At 52.2% G+C, this 20360-nt stretch overlaps 1 protein-coding gene across 2 annotated transcripts in view; it reads left to right on the top strand.

Annotated features, from left to right (window-relative positions):
• The first annotated feature begins 1810 nt into the window (after positions 1-1810).
• ACOT11 (acyl-CoA thioesterase 11) overlaps positions 1811-20360 on the top strand; it is a 52131-nt gene continuing 33581 nt past the window's right edge. Inside the window, exons 1-4 of one of the 2 annotated variants that reach the window (XM_081057955.1) lie at positions 1811-1933; positions 4892-5302; positions 6035-6127; positions 7650-7710. In XM_081057955.1, coding sequence (XP_080914081.1) covers positions 5286-5302; positions 6035-6127; positions 7650-7710 — 171 coding nt within the window. In that variant the 5' untranslated portion in view covers positions 1811-1933; positions 4892-5285. Of the gene's footprint in view, positions 1934-4891; positions 5303-6034; positions 6128-7649; positions 7711-20360 lie in introns of those variants that run through there. The other variant, XM_081057956.1, reaches the window with a different exon arrangement.

Genomic DNA, 20360 nt, shown 5'->3' with positions numbered 1-20360 from the left:
TGGGGAGGTGGGGGAGGGAGCAGTATGGAACCAAAGGGAGAGATTACAAAGGGCCATAAAGAAACTTTGGGGGTGAAGAGTATGTTCTTTACCTTGATTGTGGTGATGTTTACATGGATATATCTATATCTGTATCTGTATCTATATCTAAAATATATGTAAAAACTCATCAAACTGTATTCTTTAAATATGTGTAGTTTGTTGTATGTAATGATATCTCAGTAAAGCATACGAAGCAATAAGAAAGAGATAGGTTAATAAATTCCAGTAGATCCCCAAGAAGAGATACTATGTAGCAATGAAAATTATGGAAAGATATTTATGATAATTGTTGAGAGGGAAAAAATCAAATTACAAAACAATATATCCAATATGGTCACTTTGTTTTAGATAACTTGAATATCTCCAGGATTCACCGTTTGATTACAAATAGTGTCACATTAACATTAAACGATTATTTATGCCAGCCCAGAGCCATCCTGCCAGTGTGGGGATTCCCCTTCCCTGAAAAGTCCACCTGTCCCATATGTTTTTAGGTGTCCCCAAATGTGACTCATTGCACTTGGAAAGCAATCTTGGATGTCATTTGCTGTTGCCGACACCTGGGGCCTCTGCTGAGCTGAGGCGACTGCATTAAAGCTGCTGGCTGAGCCGGAGAAAGGTCTGTGTTGCTGCCCAGGCTGCGGCCAAAAAGCCCCACGAATGGGATACCCATCATTCCTGCCCTGATGAGCTCACCCTTAGGGTGCTCCAAGAGCATGGTCCAGACAACGTGACACGGGGAAGTGCCCCATCTTGCTACACAGTGAGGGGTTCCCACAGGAAGGCTACTTGGGTCCCGGGTGTGGCCCAGCTCAGAATGGCAGCTTTCTTGGTTCAGACTATCTTTTTCTCCCGAGGGGCTGGGGCAGGATGAGTTCAAGTGCCAGCCTCTGTGAGGTGTCTGGAATGACTGATCCCTCCCACTCTACCCTCCTGGTGTAGAATGCACTCCTGCTGCCAAACTCCTCCTTCCCAGACGTTGTCTTTCAGGGACCACCATCAGGTTCCTTCTTAGTTTGCCAGATGAGCCTGTATCCCAAACATGAACACTGGCGGAGATTTTTCTAGGTGGCTCCTCATGCCTATGATTGTATGCTGCATTTCATATCATCTTCTATAACATGTCTACACACCTATGGTGAGGGGAGCAGGAGTACCACCCATCCCCCCCCATCAGCACGTCTGCGTCTTTAAGCTCTAGTCCCGGGGAAGCACAGACCCTAAACTAGCAACACTGATTCTCTTTGAGTGAAGAGATCATAGATGGTATTCATTTTCTTTGTTCTTTTCAAGTAAAACTACCCATTACAAAAGGTTTGTTTGTGTGTGTTTTTATGGATACCCATAAAGGCAAGGACAGCATGTCTTGCTCAGAATCTCATTCTAGCACCCAGCAGCAGTGTTTGGCAGTTAGTAGGTGCTCAATAAAGGGGTGAATGAATAGCATGTTACTTTTCAAGACTGGGGCTGGATTAGCAGTAACAGGGTGGAGCTTTGTCACCAGGGCCCCCACTCCACGTGGACCCACCAGGTTCAGCACCCACGTTTCTGCCTTTGCCCGGTGCCTGAGATTGACGCCTGCTTCGGGGGCGGAGTGTTTGGCGCCAGCCCTGGTGCCCTACCTCTTGGGCCGCCCCACCCGTATGGGCGAGGGGAGGGGAGGGGACCAGTCTCGCCCAGGAACTCGCCGTCTGCCCCCGCCCGTACCTCTGCTCCCACGCTTCCTGCGCCTGCCTCCAGCTTCCTGCAGCGTTTCCCTTAGGCTCTGCTCTGGGACCTCGGTTGCCTGTTTCAGAGCCTCTCCCCGCGGACCCGTTTTTCTGCCGTCCCCAGCGGACTCCCCTGGCCTCGGCCCTGCAAGCTGTTGGGTCGAGAGTGTCCCACCACTTGGGTAAGGGCCCAGCTAGCTTCCCGCAGCCCCTCCCCCACCTCCCTGCCTCGGACGGGCCCCTTTCCCTGGGATCCTCCTGCTGCCGGCTCCTCCTCAGTCCAGCACCCCCCTGAGCAGAACTGTCTCTACCCGGTTGCTGGGCTCCAGACAAGCCAGATGGTGCCTGGCACACTGGTGTTTGCGCAGGCTGGGGCAGAACGCATCTGGGATTTGATCTCGGATAGGTGGGCCTCTCACCAGCATGGCTGAGGCTGGCCCTGGGGAGGGCCTAGGGACACAGGACTCAGAGTCGGGGGGGGGGGGGGGGGGTGCAGCCACTGTGGACTCACTTGCGCATGGGGTGGGGTGAGGTAATATGAGCCCGTGTTGGGAGCAGCTTTCCTGAAAGGGCCCAATCCAGGGTGTCAGGCTCCGTCCAGACCCCCCAGTAGCTGGACCAAGGAGGTAGCTCCCCAAGGAGGCGTTCAGTCCCCACAGTAGGACGTGGTGAGAGGGGGAAGGGAGGGCACGGTTGAGCCCCCCTGGGCAGGACGGAATTCAGGACTGGCTGGACAGCATCCTCAATCTGACCTCCATGACTTGTTAGCATTCCCTCCTCTCCATCTCCACCAGGTGACATCTTCTCTCCCCTGGACCATTGAACTGGCTTCTCACTGCTCTTCTAGTTCAGCTTTTCCTTAAAGGGCTGTGGTTCTGAGGGAGGCCTGGCCTGGAAGTATTAATAACATTTACTTCACCTCTACTTCCTCTCTTGCTGGTATCACTACCCCCTTCCTTTGTTCCTCCTTCTTGTCCCACTCCCCGTGTCTCCCATGACTTCCTTTATTCTGTCGTGCCATGCCCAGGGAGCCCCCAGAAGGAACTAGGAGTATTCAGCTTGAAGAAAAGGAGAGGATGACCATTCTTGCATTTATTCATTAAATTATTCATTCACACAAGTATTTATTTCCATTCACTCACACATTTCTTCATTCTTCCCCATTCATTGACTCATTTCTTCATTCTCTGGGCATTGACCGAGCATCTACTCTGATCAAGGCCATGAGTGTTTGGCGGGATGGGGGCAGGATGGTCTGATGAATCATTACCATCCTTGCTGCCAGCTTGCTCAAGGTCAAGGAGAAATCAGCACAAATCAGCCCAACTGAAGAGAAAAAGCAACGTGGGAGAGAAATAACAGGCAGTGAAGAGGAATAAAGGGCTGTGAAGTGTGTGTGTGTTTGTGTGTGGGGATTAAGGGTACAGAGGAGGAGGATGTAATTTCCAATTAGGAGGGGCCCAGAGGACTTCTTGGAGGTGGTGTCATTTGAGCTTGGCCTTGATGGGGGCAGGGTTTGGATATAGAGTTATATAGTATTAGAGAGAATCAGAGTGGTGGGAACAGCAGGAACAGAGGAAACCCCAGGTGTGTGAGGCACTAATGGGAAGCTCCGTTCATGGCTTGAGAAGATTAGAAATAAACCTGGACAGAGAGGCCAGGGTCAGGCAGAGGGTAGAATGTGTGCTCCCACATCTCTGCCATTGTCACAGGCCAGGGAAACAGCTTTGTTCTGGGTGACCCAGAGCCATGGTCATGAGGTGATGGCAAGACCCTTCTGGCTAGTAGAGCTCTTTAATTGTATAGGCAGCCTTAGATGGAGTGAGCTCTTCAATCATGGAATTATGTAAGTGAAGGCTGGGACACCAGGGGTGAGTGTGGAGAGGGGAGAGCTGTCGGTTCTGGCCCATGGACAGTGCTGAAAGCAGGAGCTGGAATATATGATGTCAGGGGTCCCCTTCTCTCCAGAAAGTCTGTGGTCTGAACTGGGAAGGCAGAGGGAATTCCTGGGAGTTTGGTTATTTATTCACACATTCATTCCCTCATTTGCCCCTGTGCTCACTAACTCCTTCCTTCCTTCCATCCATCCTTCCCTCCATCACTTAGGCACTAAACCCTTGCTCGGGGCAGACCCTGTGCTGAGCACTCAGAGGATTCAGCTGAGGTCCCTGTCTGTGTGAGCTCCCAGTCTGATGGGGGAGACAGACAGTGGCGTGCCTGACAGTGACAATGCAGAGTCACCGTGGAATATAGATAGAGATTATTTCATGGTGTTTTTGCCACTGAGTGTGGAGGTAGAGCTGGGACAGGGACCTGAACAATTAATGCAGACATTTATCTTCTAGCCAGGAAGACCCATTGGTGGGGTCAGATGAAGAATGTATTGTGGGAAAAGAAGTGTTTGCAGGAGAAAAGACTCCGGGTTGACAGAGCTGAAGAGGCATGCTGTCGTGCAGGGTGACAGGCAGGGTCTCTGGTCCCACTCCCCACATAAGAACGCAGGACATGGTGAGGCCAAAAAGGAACACCCACGGAGCCATAGGTAGGGGAGTCACACCACTATAGTCTCGCTGGCGGCTGGATTCACACGATGTGCGACCTGCTGTTCGCTTTTCTGCCGACTGACCAACTCCCCTTGCTAGCTGCAATTTGCTGTGCTAACTGCAATCCGCGCTTGCCAGCCACCATCTTCTTACTAGCCCCCATTTTTCACTAGCTTAGCCACGGCAGTTATATTAGTGGCCAATGGCTCACTGGTTACAGCTGACGGCCAAGTAGCCACAGCTGACGGCCATCTACTACCCGAGCCAGCACCCCTCCACGTGAGGCCGAGAACCTGGAAACTGTTCTCTGGGGCTCTGTCCCCACATAGGGTTTCTGCAGATGTGGCACGCCCTAGATGCCCACTCGAGGACCTTTGGCTGAGGGCACCACAAACTCATCCCACACCAGAAATGAGCATATTGGAGAATTCTCTCTAGAGGATTCCTTGGTCAGCATAAATTGTAAGCAGATTGTGCGCGGTGGTTAAACCTGTGGGTTCCTGACTTAGGTCAGGGTTCAAATTCTGGTGTTAACTCATGTTAACTGTGTGACTTTGGACAAATCACTCTTTACCTCTGTTCTTTTGTCCTCTGTAGGAGAATACTAATCATAGCACCTTCCTTTTCGGGCGAGGCCCAAAGCTGGTAAAGCACATGAAGTGCTTGCACAGTGCTGCGTGTGTGAGAAGGGCTATAATAACAATGACAGTGATGACGATGGCAGTGCTATATGCTCTCAAGAGCTGCCTGTAAAGTCTCTGGGCCTCGTTCTCCCCGGCTGTACAAGGGAGGGCTGACCTAGCTCACTGGACCAGCGGCATCAGCATGTTAGAGATGCAAATTCCTGGGCTCTCCTGAAGCTCTGCTGGAGACAGGGCCCAGCAATCTGTTTTTAACAAGCCCTCCAGGTGGTGGTGATACAGGCAGAAGTTTGAGAACCACCGACTTCGCTATCACTTGAGACCTCTTCTCCATCTGCCTTTCCAGGACTATGTATGGTTCATCCAGGTGTGTTTCATGTTTCCTGCATTTAAGGCCCTGGTCTGGGGGCTGGTGGGGAGGGGGCGCAGAGAAGAGTCAGATGTGGTCTTAGCCCTCAGGGGGCTCCGGGGTGAGTTGGCAAAGGGAGGCAGATATCCATGGGAATATTCACTGGGGTAATGTACCAAACAGAACTGCTGAAGAGATACAGAAATCATGTCTGTAATAAATAGTAGAGAGGAGAGAGACGTTTGTGGGCTGGAGGGGTCTCTGCAGAAAGATCTAGCCCTCTGTTGCTTGTTTCCGGTAATAATATTGATTGAACCTTGCTGGAAATCCTGTTAGAAGTCTCACGGAAGCCTCTCTTCTTTTATGCCTCGTGGGGTGGGGTGGACAGGGCTCTAGACTTGAGGTCAGGAGTGATGGTTCTAGACACCTTCCTCACTGTGTGACTTGGGGGGGTTCACTTTTCATTTCTGGGCCTTAATGTATCCATCTGTAAAATGAGGAGACTAGACTGAGTCCAGTGCGTCTGAGACATTATGGTTCTCTGGAGAGCGGGTAGGGTTGGGGACCAGGAGGAGCTCTCTGAGTTGCCATTCCTTCATCTGCATAGTGAGGGGCCTGAGGCTGTCCTGGCTGCCTGCCTGAATCCAATGAGATTGGGGATTGAGTGAGATGAGCTGTCCCCTCTCTGGGCTGGTTTCCTTACCAGTCCAGCAGGGTGGTCTCACGACGCCTGTCCTTTTTACCTCACAGGGCTTTGATCGTGTCGACCACGTTCTTCATTCTCAGAGGCTTGTTGGTGCCTGGCATTAGAAGCCCTCTTCGACAGATCCCCAGCTTCTTCCTGTAAGTTGAGGATCCTCACTGCCTATGAGGGCATCCTGTTCTGTTCCTGTTAGGCCTACCCCCTCAGCTCTCTTCTCAGCCTATGCAAACTTATTCAATCTCCAGGCTAGCTCTAGTACGACCTTCTCCAGGAAGCCTCCGAGCTTGCCTCAACCCTCAGTGCCATCCTTGGGCCATTTTGCAGTCTTTCTGGTGTGACTTTAAATTCTCATTTTCAGATAGTGAACTGCTGACAGACCATAAGCAATCTGAGGGCAAGGCATGAGCTCCTAGGGATGGACATTGGAGTCCTTGACTCCTAAAGCGGGGAGGGCCAGTGACAAGAGGGAGCATGCCCAAAGCCACATAACAAATTATGTGAAAGAACCCGGCCCAGAACTCATGTGTCTCAGCCCCAGGGGGAGGCAGTGTTAGATATGTGGTGAGGAAACGGAGGCAATGGGCGCAGAGGGAAGGGTAGCGGCCTCAGACTTGGGCTGACCTCTGTTGCAGCATGGTTCTGCACTCAATAGCTGTGCCACCTGGGTCATGTCACCTAACGTCCCCAAGGGACTCCCTGTGGTGTTGGAATGAGGACTAGTATGAGGCCTGGCACACAGTAGGTGCTGAGTTACTGTAAGGAACTCGTTACTCCTCCCAGGCCACTTGTCCATCCCAGCTCCTCTGCCTAGAACTCTGCTCCCCTTCATCTCTTAACCGCCAAGCACTTTAGTTTATTGTCTTGTCGTGAGCAGTCCAGTGTGAGTGTCAAGGCCTCCTGGTTAAGTCTCTTGCAGGAGTCAGAGGGAGAGGGGGAATCCTGCTTGTCTCTTCGTCAGTAGTGGCTACAGATGGGTTAGGGCGAGTGCCAGGGGCTGAGCCCTGTGGGGCCAATGGGGTAGGATATGGCAGGTGCCACTTTTAGAAAAGTCATGCCGTCTATTTTGAGGCAATGAGGGGTGCGCCCTGTCCTTGGCCAGCAGCTGCTGGACGCCAGCAGCCTGGAGGGTGGCACTCCCAAGGGTGAAGAGTACTAGCAGGTGGGTCTGGTGTTTCTCTGGGACACTACTGGCAGCTCCCTGGCCTCCTGCCACCTTCCGGCTTGACCTCTTGTGGATGGATGGAAGCCTGGTGCCCGTTCTGCCAGTCTTCCTGGCCCCTGGGAACGACCCCAGAGCCAAGAGACCCCGTGGGGAGGATGTCAGCGGCTGAAAGTGGGGGTAACTAAGTTTGGCTGTGGCTGGAAACTAAATGAGTGTCCGGCTAGGTGCCCAGTGGGTGGGTACAGGGCCCCCTGACTTGGCTGTAGCCCAGCTGGCAGCCTCTCTCCTTCCTCTCCACCAGGCGGGCCCAGGAGCCTGCTGTGCCGGGACTCTAGGAGGAGGGGGGCAGAGGGCATTCTGAGTGGAGGCTGGGACCTGGACTCAGGAGGGGCGGGAGCTCAGGAGGAGGAGCAGGAGGAGAGGCAGCTTCATATGGAGCTGGAGCCTGGCTGCTGCTCAGGTGACCCACGTCTCTCTCTGTCCGTCTCTCTCCCTCCGAGGCGACCAGCCAGCAGGGTCTCAGCCACAATGATCCAGAATGTCGGAAATCACCTGCGAAGGGTATGCAGGGTGGGCTGGGGGTGGATTGGAGGCAAAGGGGAGGGGACTGGAGTCTGGGAATCCCAAAAGAGAATTGAAGTTTCTATTTTAAGTCAGAAGTTCTACATCTCCTCTCTCATTTTCCACGAGCCATTTTCTAACTCTCTTTTGGAAGGAGAAATTGCAGGACCCCTGGGCTGGTTTATTATAAGCAGCAATCCCCAAACAAGCCCCAGGGGCCATTAGCAACCCGAGGGCGGGCTGTAGTAAGGGCAGTAATCTTCTGCAAGTTCTTTTTGTCTGGAATTCTATTTCGGGGGTATGTGTTTCTCCCTCCACCCCAACCCGAGGTCTGTGTGTGTTTCTGCCAGGACATCTGAGCTCTATGGTTGTGTGATGTTTAACTCTCAGAGTTCAGGGCTCAAAGGCCACGGAGCTGATAGACCATAAGGTTTAGGGTGTGCTGCTGGTGAGTGAGTGTGAAGCCGGGGGTTCTTAGGGACAATAACCTCTTGGGAAGAATAAGCACAGGAACAAATGAGGGCTGTTGGAAGTGTGTCCTGCAAGGTGACCTTGCAGAGAACTTTCCCCTGGAACCTCTTAACAGGGACTTTCAAGCTGAGATTAGATGCTGCAGCCTGAGACAGACCCAAATCTGTGGGCTTTTGATCTGGTGAACAGAGCAGGGTTCAGGACAAACTGACAGAGGTTATACTGGGCATAGAGTGGTTGTCCTCTGAGGATGTTTTCGGGAAAAGCCTATTTCAAAGGAGCAAGTAAAGAAATCTATCTGTTGCCTCCCTCCATCTGTGTGACCGCCACTCCACTCAGACCCAGTGTGCCTTCTCCTTCCTGGGTCCCCTGTCCCACGTCCCACCACCTCTAATCAACCAGCCACTGGAGGGATGCTTCTAAAAAGTAAATGTGATTATTCTTTTCCTTCTCAGATGGCTGCTTCCGTATAACTTTCACATTCCTTACTTGATACAGAAGGATTTTGGTGATCTGCCCCTGCCGACTTCTCCCTCCTCATTCCACCTTGCCCACCCCTATGCATTCAGTATGGCAGCCATCCTGGACTGCTTGTCCCTGCCTCAGTGTACCATCTTTGTTCTCTCCTCCATGCTGTTGTACATAATGTGCTTTCTGCTAGAGTGACCTCTAGTCTCCTGTGGTGCACGGCTAACTTGTCTCCCTGGAAAGGTGCTTCTGAGCCCTCAGTTCCCAGCTCAAATGCTGCCTCCTCTAGAAAGCTGTCCCAGATTTCTCTCAGTACAGCGAACCTCTCTCTGGTGTTAGATCCTTCTCACCCTGGATTGTGTGGTGGACACGCATGTCCATCGCTTCCACCAGCTAGTGAGTTCCCCATGGCTGTTCTTAGTGTGTCCAGCACAGTGTTGGGTATGACCTGAGTACCCGGGAATGCTTACTGAATGAATGGGCACAGTCAACTTTGCAGCCAGACCAAGGGTGGGATCTGAGCAGCAGGGCGTCTTGCTTCCGTTCCCTGAGCATAGAGCAGAGAGCTTCTTTCAGGTGGGTAGGGTTGTCTGTTTGTCCTCTTGTGCCGTGTCATCTTTAACCCTTTATGACTCTTTCCCCGTTGAACCTCATCAGTAACTGGCGAGAAGGCAGTGGGGGAGGGACATATCACTGTCACAGATAACAATATCATTTTATAGAGCAAATCCTTACGTAGAGTTGACAACGCTAGGCACCAGACCATGCGTATATTAACCCATTCATTTCTCTGTGAGGTAGGTAGAGTTATCATCCCCATGTCCTAAGTGAGGAAACGGGCTCAGAGAGGTTGAGTGACTTGCCCAGGATCACACTGGTATGAAGTAGCAGAGCTGGGATTTGAACTCGGGCAGTCTGGCTCTAGAGTTCCTGAGCTCTTAGGGAACCTGAGGCTCAGCCAGATGAAAGCCGAGAGATTCCAATTCACATGTCCTGACTTGGAGCCCAGCTGGCATTCTGCTTCCCCCTACTGCCCCCACTTCACACTGAGTCTGGGAGTGGAGGTGGGTGTGGGGTGTGGAAGTTGGCCCCACAAGGTGACACCATTTACCTCATTCTAGCTGAGAACACTCTGGCCTGGATTGCCACCTCTGGCCTGTCGCCTGCCTGGCAGGTCTCCTTGGACTCCCCTTGTTCCCTCCTGAATTCCCTAAGTTCCCCAGGAAAATGGGAGGGTTGGGGACTATTTTCTGGGTTGTTACCAAAGCTGTTTTTAATGAACAACAAGCAAACCAGAAAACTCCACCTTCACTGGGGACTAAGGTTAAACCAGGAACAGAAGGGAGGCCTGTGTCACAGCGTTGGGGGCCCTTGTCAGTATCTTGTTGTTCTACAGACAGTGGGTGTTTGGAGTCGGAATGTTCTGGCTCTTGCCCACCACTGGGTACCCAGCAGGCACTCTGCAGATGAAAGTGAGTGAATGAGGTGGTGCGTCTGCTGCCACGCTGGGGCAGGGGGCTGGGGGAGCACGGAGTGTCTGTCCAGTGGTGCTAGAAAGGTCCTCCTGTCCTGTCTCTCTCAGTGGAGATCCTTCTCCTTCCCCCATTCAAGGGTCAGTCTATACCCGGCACCGAGTCCCACACCCCTGGGCTGGCAGGGAACTGCTGGCATGCAAGTGGGAGGCTGGGAGGCTGGCTGGGTATCTCTGCTCAGCATGAATTCTAGCCCAGCCCAGGATAGCTCCCAGGGGGTCCAGGTACTTCATTTACTCTGGAAACGAGGGTGGGGCTGTTTGTCCAGCTACCCTGAGAACCCTGTGTGGGGTCAGTGCTGCCAACAGGGCAGTTGAAGACCGGAAACACCGTGTCTGTGCACTACTCATGTACCCACACACCTACATGCTGCTCACCACCCGCTGCGGTGACACTCTGCTTCACCTTGAAGCTGAGGACCGCTGCAGGTGCTCCTCCCCACCCCCCCGCCCAGTCTCCTAAGGGATCTACTTCACAGTGTAGGGAGTTTTAGGGCACAATGTTTGGTCGCTCTGGATTGGAATTGTATCTTTACCCCATTGCTCACATGTAACATTGGGCTAGATGCTTCCCCTGTCTGGGTTTCTCTGAGGTCCCCACCAGCCTTGACATCTTTGGGTTCTGGATGTTTGTGAAGGATTTGTGCATCACCTTGAAGTTGGTCCTGATAGTGAAAGGCAGGGGCCATCTGCTTTAAAGACCCCACTGTGTGGCTGTGGAGGGGAGACCCATAGACATAAAATGATGTGCCCTTCATATAGTAGGAGTGCAAAAACTACTGAATGAATGAGTGACACTGGGAGCTTAGAAGGGGCCTGAAGAGGTCTCAGAAGGCTTCCTGGAGGAAGAAGACTCAGACACTCAGCTTCAGCCTATTTAGGAGCCACATTCGAACCCCAGTCTCAGCTGTGGACAGACTCCCTTAGCGTTCTTAGTCTGTCTTGGAGGACTCTTCTTTATCCTTTAAAACATGGCTCAGCCATTATTTCCCCTACCAATTCCCCATCCTGCCTGCTCCCAGAATTAATGGCGTTTTCTCAGGAGGTTGTCCTGACTTCACTTGTTCCATCCACAGTGATTATCATGTGTTAGGTGTTGAGCATACTGTGATGAACCCAGGCTGTTGTATAGAGCTGACAGCTAATGCGGGAGACACAGTGAAAAGGTGGTCAAAGAAATACACAAGGAAAAGCTGTGCTAAGTGCTTTGAATAGTAATAATAAGAGTGAATATGATTAAAGTGCTAGCTATGTGCTAAGCGTGCATGAACTTAGTCAGTTATTCCTTATAACAACTCTGCGAAGTTGATACTGGTATTGTGCCTATATTAAAGATGAAACTGAGACAGAGAGGTTAAGTAACTTGCCCAAGGTCACACAGCCACTTACTGGCTCTGCTGAGATTAAACTCAGAGCACTGAGAACTGTTAGAGAATAATGAGAGAGGTCAGGGGAGAGCTCTCTGAGCAGGTGACAATTGAGCAGAAACCTAGCCACTGAGAAAGAGGCAGTTGTGGGAAGAGCTGGGGGAAAAGCATTACAGGCAGAGGGAACAGCATTCATTTGCAGGCTCCAAGGTGGGGGGAGTTTGGTGCATCTGAACTGCTGAATGGAGGCCAGTGTGGCTTGGAGTGGAGTGAGGGCAGAGCAGCTGAAAGGGACTGAGACATGGCTGCCAAGTGCTACAGGCTGGGGGTGTGGGCCCTGTAGGCGGGGTTTGGGGTTTGGAATGAGATGGGTTGTATAGTCTTGCCCACAAGACTGTGTACTCTCTGAGGACTCTCTGGTCCTCCAGGCTTTGTGCCAAGGTACACGGTCCCTGCACACTGAGCTCAGGAAGCCAGGAAAGCACATCATCATGGTTCCTCGCCTCTGAATGGCCAGTGCCCTGAAGGTCCCATCTGCCTTTCCATCTACTCTGAGCCCTCATAATAGGGAGGTGGGCATAGGATCACTCTCCCCGCCAGTACAGATAAGACATGGAGAAATAAAATGATTTGCCTGGGTTTGTACAGCTGCCAAGGGACTCAGAACCTCTACCTACGAGGCTGGGACCCTTTTCCAGCCCCTGTCTTGACCTGGAAGGCATCTCTAGCCTCTGTGCACGCAGAACATGGCTTTACTGTCTGTCATACTTAGACCCACCTCCTCCCAGCGTCCTTTGCTCACTTCATACACCGACAGTGCAGATCCAGGGCTACCTGCCTCCTGTACCTCTCATACACTAGGGTCCAGGGAGGCTGCCCCACCGCCCTTCACCTATCCCTTGTCCGGAGGGTCAGGCTGGCCCCCTGGCACCTCTGGATGGCAGCTCACTGCCCTGCCTCACAGTGTCAGTGTCCAGAGACCTGTCTTGGAGACACTAATTCACTTTACCCCTGTAGGTCTCAGTTTTCTTGTCTGTGAACCAGGTCTGTTTCTGCAAATCTTGCTATAGTATTGGCGAGATGAAAGATTTTGGAGGAATGTAGAACTTGGCACATGATTTGCCATGGTGAATCTTGGTTCTTTTCATCTCATCTGGACTTCAGTTTCCTCAACGGGTTAATGACGGGGTTGGTTGGTCGGATGAGATGGTAACAGTTAGGAGTACCTGCTAAGTGTCAGGCATATTTAAACTTCCCAACAGCTCTGCCAGGCTGCTGGTATTATTCATCTGGCTTACCAGATATGAAAACTCAGGGTCTGGCATTGAGCTGCTTTGAGCTAGTTAGATAATTCCCCATCTTGTCTGACCCAGGCTGCAGCTGGGCGGGGTGCTGGTGCTGTGGCTCTTCTCCTTGTCCTGGGCCGACCTGGCTGAGCCGAGGAACTGACACTGTTGCCTTATGCCTGCTCTGTCCTGCGGTTCCAGGGACAGATGGTGCTGGCGGCTAGGTCCTCTGCCAGCTCCCTGGCTGTGGGCCTGCGTGCTTCTGCCATTCTCTAGGAGCAGCTTCCTTTCGAGTAGGAGGTGGCATTAGGGCAGTGATGGAAAGGACCAGAGTCTGGTGCTTTGGGGACACAGGGATGAGTCAGACTGGACTGTCTTCAGGTGTCCCCAAGCTGATGGGGAGATAGATGAAAAAACTGATGATGACAGCAGAGTGTGGCCACAGTGAGGGAAGCCCAGAGGTCTAGGATGTAGGGCAGGCTCCCTGGAGGAGGTGATGGGTTAGCCCTGAAAGGTTTTCCAGGTTAGGAAGCATAGTGCAGGTGGAGGAACCCATGTAGGAGATGTAGGAAAGAGCCCATTCCACAAGGAACGGGGGGAGAATTAGGCAGTGACCCCTTGAGGAGTCTCTCCCTGGTCCCCTTGTCCAAGTAATATGTTCATCCTGCGTGGGGCTTCTTCAATAACAATAATTTGACCTCAGCAAATCAGATATTAAATATTAAGCATCTCTTGATTGTGGTAATCATTTCACAATGTATAGATATATCAAAACATGACATTGTGCAACCTAAATACATACAATTTTTTGTCAATCATTATCTCAACAAAGATGGGAAAAAAACCTATAGTGAGGCACTGGGTCTCTACAGAGACGTGGGCCCTGGGCCCTGTCCTCCAAGAGTTTCTTACTTCCTCATGTGTGCACCCACTTTCTAGGAAGCATGTGTACATGCTTTACCTTGTCTGCTCGTTCAGAAGCCCAGAGAGTCAGCAGGCGGCCGGTGGCACCTCCCCTGGGGCCCATTACTCAGGATGCCATGCTCACTGTGGGTGGCAATACCAACCCCAGATCTCTCCATTCCTTGGCATTGAACTATTTGTGACCTCGGGAACAGGCTACAATCCTTCCCGGGGTGTGGCATCCAGGGGTGGCCCTGCTTCAGGCCTGGAAACTGGTCAGAGGTCAGAAGGGGAGTGGCCCATAGGTCTTTCTAAAGCAGCCTGAGGTTTCCAGCACACTCCAGGGCTGAGCCGAACCAGGTGGGTCTCAACTTGCTTTTGATGCCTTAGGGAAGGTATAGAGAGACCCCACTCTTCCTTCTCTGGGGATATTGCCTCTGTGAGCTGTGGGAAGGACAGATGGATTGTCTGGAGTCGGAAGACTCCGGCTGGCTCTTGGCTAGTGGTGGCAGCGACTCCTTTCCCAGCCTCAGTTTCCTCATCTGTAACATGGGATGCAGGGGTAATAATGGTCCCTGTCATTTGAGCCTGCTTTGTGCTAAGCAGGTTAGCTCTCTGCTGGCATTTACACAGAAAAGATGAGTTTTAAAAGATTGAATGGCATACCTACACACCTTGAGAGTAGTGGGGTACTTGGAAAAGGGGTGCCTGGAGAGAGGAAGGAGCCTGAGGATTAAATTATTTTTGGGCAAGGGGAGGGACCCTCCCCTGAAGAGAGCGGGAAAGGGGCAAACACATCACTGCTTCCCCGCACCCCTGCACCCCTGCCCTGAGGGCCTCTGGGACTCTGGGTTTACCTAATCTCCACCGCCCCACCTTGCTTTTGAAGATAAAAAGAGAACTGGGCAGCCAGACTAAGAGAAGGAGTGTCTCACTGTATAAACTGGTTCTCAGTTAGGCAGTTGGGAGGCTAGGAGGGACTTCTGGGCCTCCTCAGCCCTGTGGATAGGCCGTAGTGGGGTGCTGATGGTGGGGGTGCTGAGATCCCCATAGCCCACTCCCCCTCCAGCTCTTCTCCAGATCACCTGGAAGGAAGGAGAGCTGCAGGCAACCCACAGAGGGTCTCCAAAGTCTCAGACTCTGGCTTAGAAGTCCTACGGGCTGGTGATTGGATCTCCCTCCAGGGCTGGTGTCCCCCCAGCAGCACCCCCACTAGGCTCTGGAGTCAGAGAACCCAAGTCCAATCTACCATCTGCGTTTTACTGGCCACGTGTCCTTGGATGGGTCTTTCCATGTTCCCTGTCTGAGTTTCCTTTTCCTCAACCGTAGAATGAGAACTCCTGCTTTAGAGTGATGAGAATTAAAATATCCCTAAAGACGAGGTCTGGCACGCAGTACGTGCACAATAAACGACAGCCATCGATTTCTAAAAAGGGATCTTTGAGCGTCTGTGAGGCAGTTCTTGGGCCGGCCCTGGGCTCCAGCAGCTCTCTGGCTCAGGGGGATCCCTCTCCTACTGGCTCTGTCCCTTTAGCAGACAAATGAGCTCTCATACCTCCCAGCCTCTCCCCTGTCCCCATGTCCCCTTCCAACTCATCTCTTGTTTCTTTGCTCCCCTTTCCCACAAGTCTCTGATAGAGTTTTCTGCAGTCCCTGCTTTCACTTCTATCTCCTGCTTTCTCTAATCCGCTCTCACTGGACTCCTCTCTTTCTCTGCCCTTCCTCTGCTCCCTTACAGCTTCTCTCCCCATCTGCCTGCACCTCTCAGCAGGTGCCCCTCCTTCTGGAAATCCATCCTCTCCTGGTGCTCCTCCCCTCTCATCCAGTGCTCCTCAGTCCTTTGCAGGCTCCTCCTCCCACCTGAGCTCCAAATAGACTGTCTTTGCTCTCTCCTTAGGTGATCTCTGTCCTAGTTACTATGGCTGTGTGACAGACTACCCCCAGACTTAGTGGCTTAAACCAGGAACCATTTTATCATATCTTGAAATTTTTGGGTCAGCAGTTCAGGCAGGGCTTGGTGGGGTGACTCTTCTGCTCCGTGTGGCATTGATGGCGATTACGTGGTGGTATTCAGCTGGTGCACAGGCTGGACTAGGGAGTCCAAGATGGTGTCACTGGTATCTGGCTGGTTGGCATGGCTAGCTGGGACTGTTTTCCCAGCACCCACATGGAGCCTTTTCCAAATGATGGTCTCAGGGCCGTCAGATTTCCTACCTTGCAGCTGGCTCCGCAGAGCAAGGGTTCCAAGAGGCATGGGTGGAAGCTAACAGGCTTCTCATGATCTAGTCTCAGAAGTGCCAGTTGAAATGCCACTGTGGGTGACCCAGATTCAAGGGGAGGGGATTAGACTTGACCTGTCATAGAGTAGCAAAGAATTGGCAGCCATATTTGATCACAGGGAGCTGTGGGTCTTAAATGCCCATATATTCTCATGTATCCAGGTGCAGCCTCTTCTCCAGTGAGCTCTAAACTTGAACTTTCAGTTACCTTCTTGGATATCTCTCTTTAAGTGTTTAATAGGATCTCAAAAATTGTTGATTCCACCCCCTACTTATTTCTCCCCTGGTCTCCCCCAACTCAGTAACCAGCACCATCATCCATCAGCTATTTGTCTAAAGCCTGGGTCCTTCCTGCATCCTCCTTTTCTCTCACTTTCACAAGTGGAATCCATCGGCAAATCATGCTGGCTCTATGTCCCAAACACTCCCTAGGGCCATCACCTCTCTGGTCTCCAGTGCTACTAACCCAGCCCAAGCTCCATCATCTCTCCTTGGACTCAGTGGCTCACTGAGGAGTCTCTCAGCTTCTTCTCTCACCGTGAAATCCACCCCCACAGAACAGCTGAGTGATTTTAAAATGCAGGTCAGGTCTCCTCACTCCCCACTTCCAGCGTCCAGTTCTTCCCATCATGCTTGGAATAAAATCCAAACTCTACTGGGACCTACAAGATCTTGGGTGACAAAGGCCCTGTCTGTTTCTTTGACTGCATTTCCTACCACACTCCCTCCCTGACAACACTCCAGCTACTCTGGGTGCCCTGCTCTTCTTCTGGCATCCAAGGTTATCCCCATCCCTCCTTGAGATCTTTGCACCCCGTTTCCCTGCCTGGAAGCTTGTGCCCCCAGAGCCTTGACAAATCACCCCTTCTTGTCATTCATTCAGATCTTGGCCATGAAGCCTCCCTGACAACCCAGCCCAAACTACCTCCTCCCCATCCATCACCTCCTCTTTTTATCACATCTGCTTTTCCTTAGAGCATTTTTCACTCTAAAATGATCTTGTTCTTTTATTTGTTGATTGTCCATGAGAGAAGAGTTTGTGTCTTTGTTCAATGCCATCATCCCAGCACCTAGAAGGAATGAACAGGAATTTTAAAAGAGATCAGTGTTGATCCCCAGCCAGAACTGTCCTCTTTCTAACCTTGTCCACCCCTGTCTGGCCTTGGTTTTGTACCTAGGACCCTTCGTGTCCTCTGACCCAGCTGGCCCTTAGATTTGCAGCCAGAGGACTGTCACTCAGGCCACAGGTATAGGCCAGCCCCTCCCTACCTCTCTTAGGGCCTGGCTGTCCTGTGCCACTCCCTGTTCCCTCTGTTCCCCTTCACAGGGCTGGGCCTCATGCTGCCTACCATGCCCCAGAGGGAGGCTGTCTCCTCCCTGCCACGAAACCTTCCCTGCCCTAAACACGCCCCCACCCCGCACCACAGCAGAAGCCTTCAGTAGCCACCGGATGCCTTTTGGTTACAGCAGGAGTTGTCACTGTTGCGTTGTTAACAGATGAAATCATGTGGTTGTTTTTTTCATAAAGAACCATTAAGCTAGAGCCACCCCACCATGCGTACAACTTACAGCAAAGTGACTACGACAGAAAAAGGTAAATGCAGCCCCACGCCATGAATCTTGTTTCTTTTTATCTGCTTGGTTTTATGTTTGTTACAGTATTTCAGGTGGCCATCTATGACTGCCTGTGTCTTCATTCAAGCCATTTGATCAAATGTTGAACAGAGCAGGCAAATGTGGCAGTCCACTGGAGACACCTCCCAGGTTCAATTTCACACATGTTTATTGAGCACTTACCGTGTTCTGGGTCTGTGCAAATGAAAACCATGCAAAATATGTCTTTTGTTGCTTCAGTGATCTCTTCCCTTGTGCCTGGAATGCCTTGTCCCCAGTGAACCTGAGCTGGTGTCTAGTGATCTCCACCTTCTGTTCCGAGAAGCCATTTCCTTCATGAGGCATCTTAAACCTCCCTGGGGCCCAGCAGTCCCTGAGTCTGGTTAAACTGTATGCAGTTAAACATCTGGGGGAGGCGTCTGTGGAGTGCCACAGACTCGGTCCTGTTCAACATCTTGATTCGTGGCTGAAATGAAGCCCTGGTACTAGACAGACGGCACGGTCACCTGGCAGTGATTGCGTAGAATGCGGCGGAAAGGCCCATTTCAGCCCCACTGTTGCTGGGAGCTTCTCTGCATCCCTCCTGCCCACCTGAAGGTGGGTCTTCAATCTTGGCGAGGGCTCTGCAAAGGCTGCCTGGGCTCACGATGGATGTCTCTTATCCCTGAGGACCTGTGCAGGCTCTTCCTGGCTCGGATGCTTTCCCGTGTCATTCAACAATGCCTCGCTTTTTAACAACAGGAAGAGCTGACATTTTTCAAGCACTTTGAAAGGGTCTGATCCTGTTCTAAGCACCTTGCACATAGAACCTCATTGAATCCTCTCTATGATATTTTTATTCCCATTTTATAGATGTGGAAAGTGAGGCTGAGGATGGCTTATGTGAACGGCCTAACGTTATCCAGGGAGATGGGAGGGGCTCGGATTCCCATACAGCTTTGTTTGCTGGGCCTTGCTGCTGCCTTCCTGCCAGCCCCCTGGGACTTCCTGTTTTTTTATCTTCTCTCTCTGTAGCCTGCTCATGATTTCTTCAACAAAACTTTCTTGTGGGCTCAGATTCATCTGAGACAGTGTAGGGCACATGATGGTGGGGGTGGGACTAGGACAGGTTCCTTGCAGCCAGAGAGCTTGAGGCTGAGGCTGGAGTATGGTACGTGCCCAGTGGAGAGCCGGTGACGCACCTGCTCAGCTCAGTTCAGCAGCCCCTGCCAGAAATGGACCTGGCCAGCCCTGGATCTCACCCTTAGACCTGGGGACTCTGGACCTTAGAAGCAGCCCCTGGAGGGTGGGTGTCTCCTTGCTAGGCCTCATTCTGAGGCCTGGTCCACCCCTCACACGGGTAAGGAAATGTATTCATGGATGTCAAATCCAGCTCTGTTGAGGAATGGTTTCTTGAACACACTGGGGGGGAAAGTTGGTGTGTTGTTCAAGGGAAATCTGGGTAAGAAGACAGGAGCATTGCAGACCTGGGCAGCAGGAGAACGGGGGCTGTCTGGTGCCTTGAGTGCAGGGGATGTCACCCCTGAGGGGCTGCCTGAAGAGCAGCATGGGTAGGGTGGGGGTTGTGGGAGGACACCATCCCTCTGCAGAAGGGGCCTGCAAGGGCTGGAGGAATGGCTGGGCCTCCAAGGGGCCACCCTACTGTGCTGCCAGCTTCCTGGGGCAGGAAGTCCCAGCTGTGGCCAGAATCCTGCAGGGCTGAGAGGAGCAGCTCAGGCCTGAGGAATGTATGCAGCCTGGGAGGGTGAGCGGGGCCCCTTTCCTGCTTCCGTTACTTCTCTCTGGGGGGGGAGGAGGAGTGAGGGAGAGAGTGAGAGTGAGAGAGAGAGAGAGAGAGAGAGAGAGAGAGAGAGAGAGAGAAAGAGAAGAGAGAAGAAAGAGGTGCTTTTCCGCTCTGTTCCCTACCACCAGCCTCTGTTCTTTGACCTCGTGGTTTTTCTATTCTCTCTCTCTTTTCAGTCCCTCTTTTTCCCTTCTTGCTCTATCTCTGTAACTTCTCTCTTCTTCTCCCCCTTTCCCTCTTCCCGTTCTCTCTCCTTCTCCCTTACCTTCCTGGAGGGGACTTGTGATGCTTGTAGCTTGTGTGCCCAGCTCCAAGGTTAAACATGGTTGTTGGCAGGATGACCGGGCCTGACACATCACCTGGCCACCCGTTGCCATGGTGACCCAGAGGCAGTGTCAAGCAGCAGTCTTAGCTGTCTGGCAGGGAGGGAATGAAGGACTCTGATGAAGAGAAAGCCTGGGCCTGTTTTTCACAGCTCCTGAAGGGCCCACCCCACTGCCAGGAGTTCCAGCATGCGGGTGTTGCTTGTAAATGTAGATTCCAGGCTGGGTGCTATCAGAGCAGCTCTCCTGAAGGGCCACAGGTGCTATCAGAGGGATTGGGGCCAGTGATTGGGGCCAGTTGGACTTAGGGTTGGATTGCCCGTGTTCAGATCTCCTGCCTCTTTGTGGGGTCTGTTGGAGGTAGGGGGTGGGATGTGGCAAATAGCCCCAAGAGAGGAAGCCACAGGGAGGCAGGTGGCAGCTGTGTGGAGGGAATGGAAGAACTCTGACAGGCAGACCTGCTCCTCAGTGGAAGGGTCTATGTCATAAGGGAGTGAACCTCCTGTCTCTGGGAATGAGCAAGCTCATGTTGGAAGGCACTGGAGGGAGCCTGGTAGGTGAGATTCCTACAGGGACATATCTATCTGACTAGGAGGTTTCCTCACACTCCTGAGAGTTGAGGATT

The sequence above is a fragment of the Rhinolophus hipposideros genome, assembly GCF_964194185.1.
Source record: "Rhinolophus hipposideros genome assembly, chromosome: 8".
Lineage (NCBI taxonomy): Eukaryota > Metazoa > Chordata > Mammalia > Chiroptera > Rhinolophidae > Rhinolophus > Rhinolophus hipposideros.
Note: the sequence above shows the minus strand (reverse complement) of the source record. Positions and strands in the feature narration are given on the sequence as shown.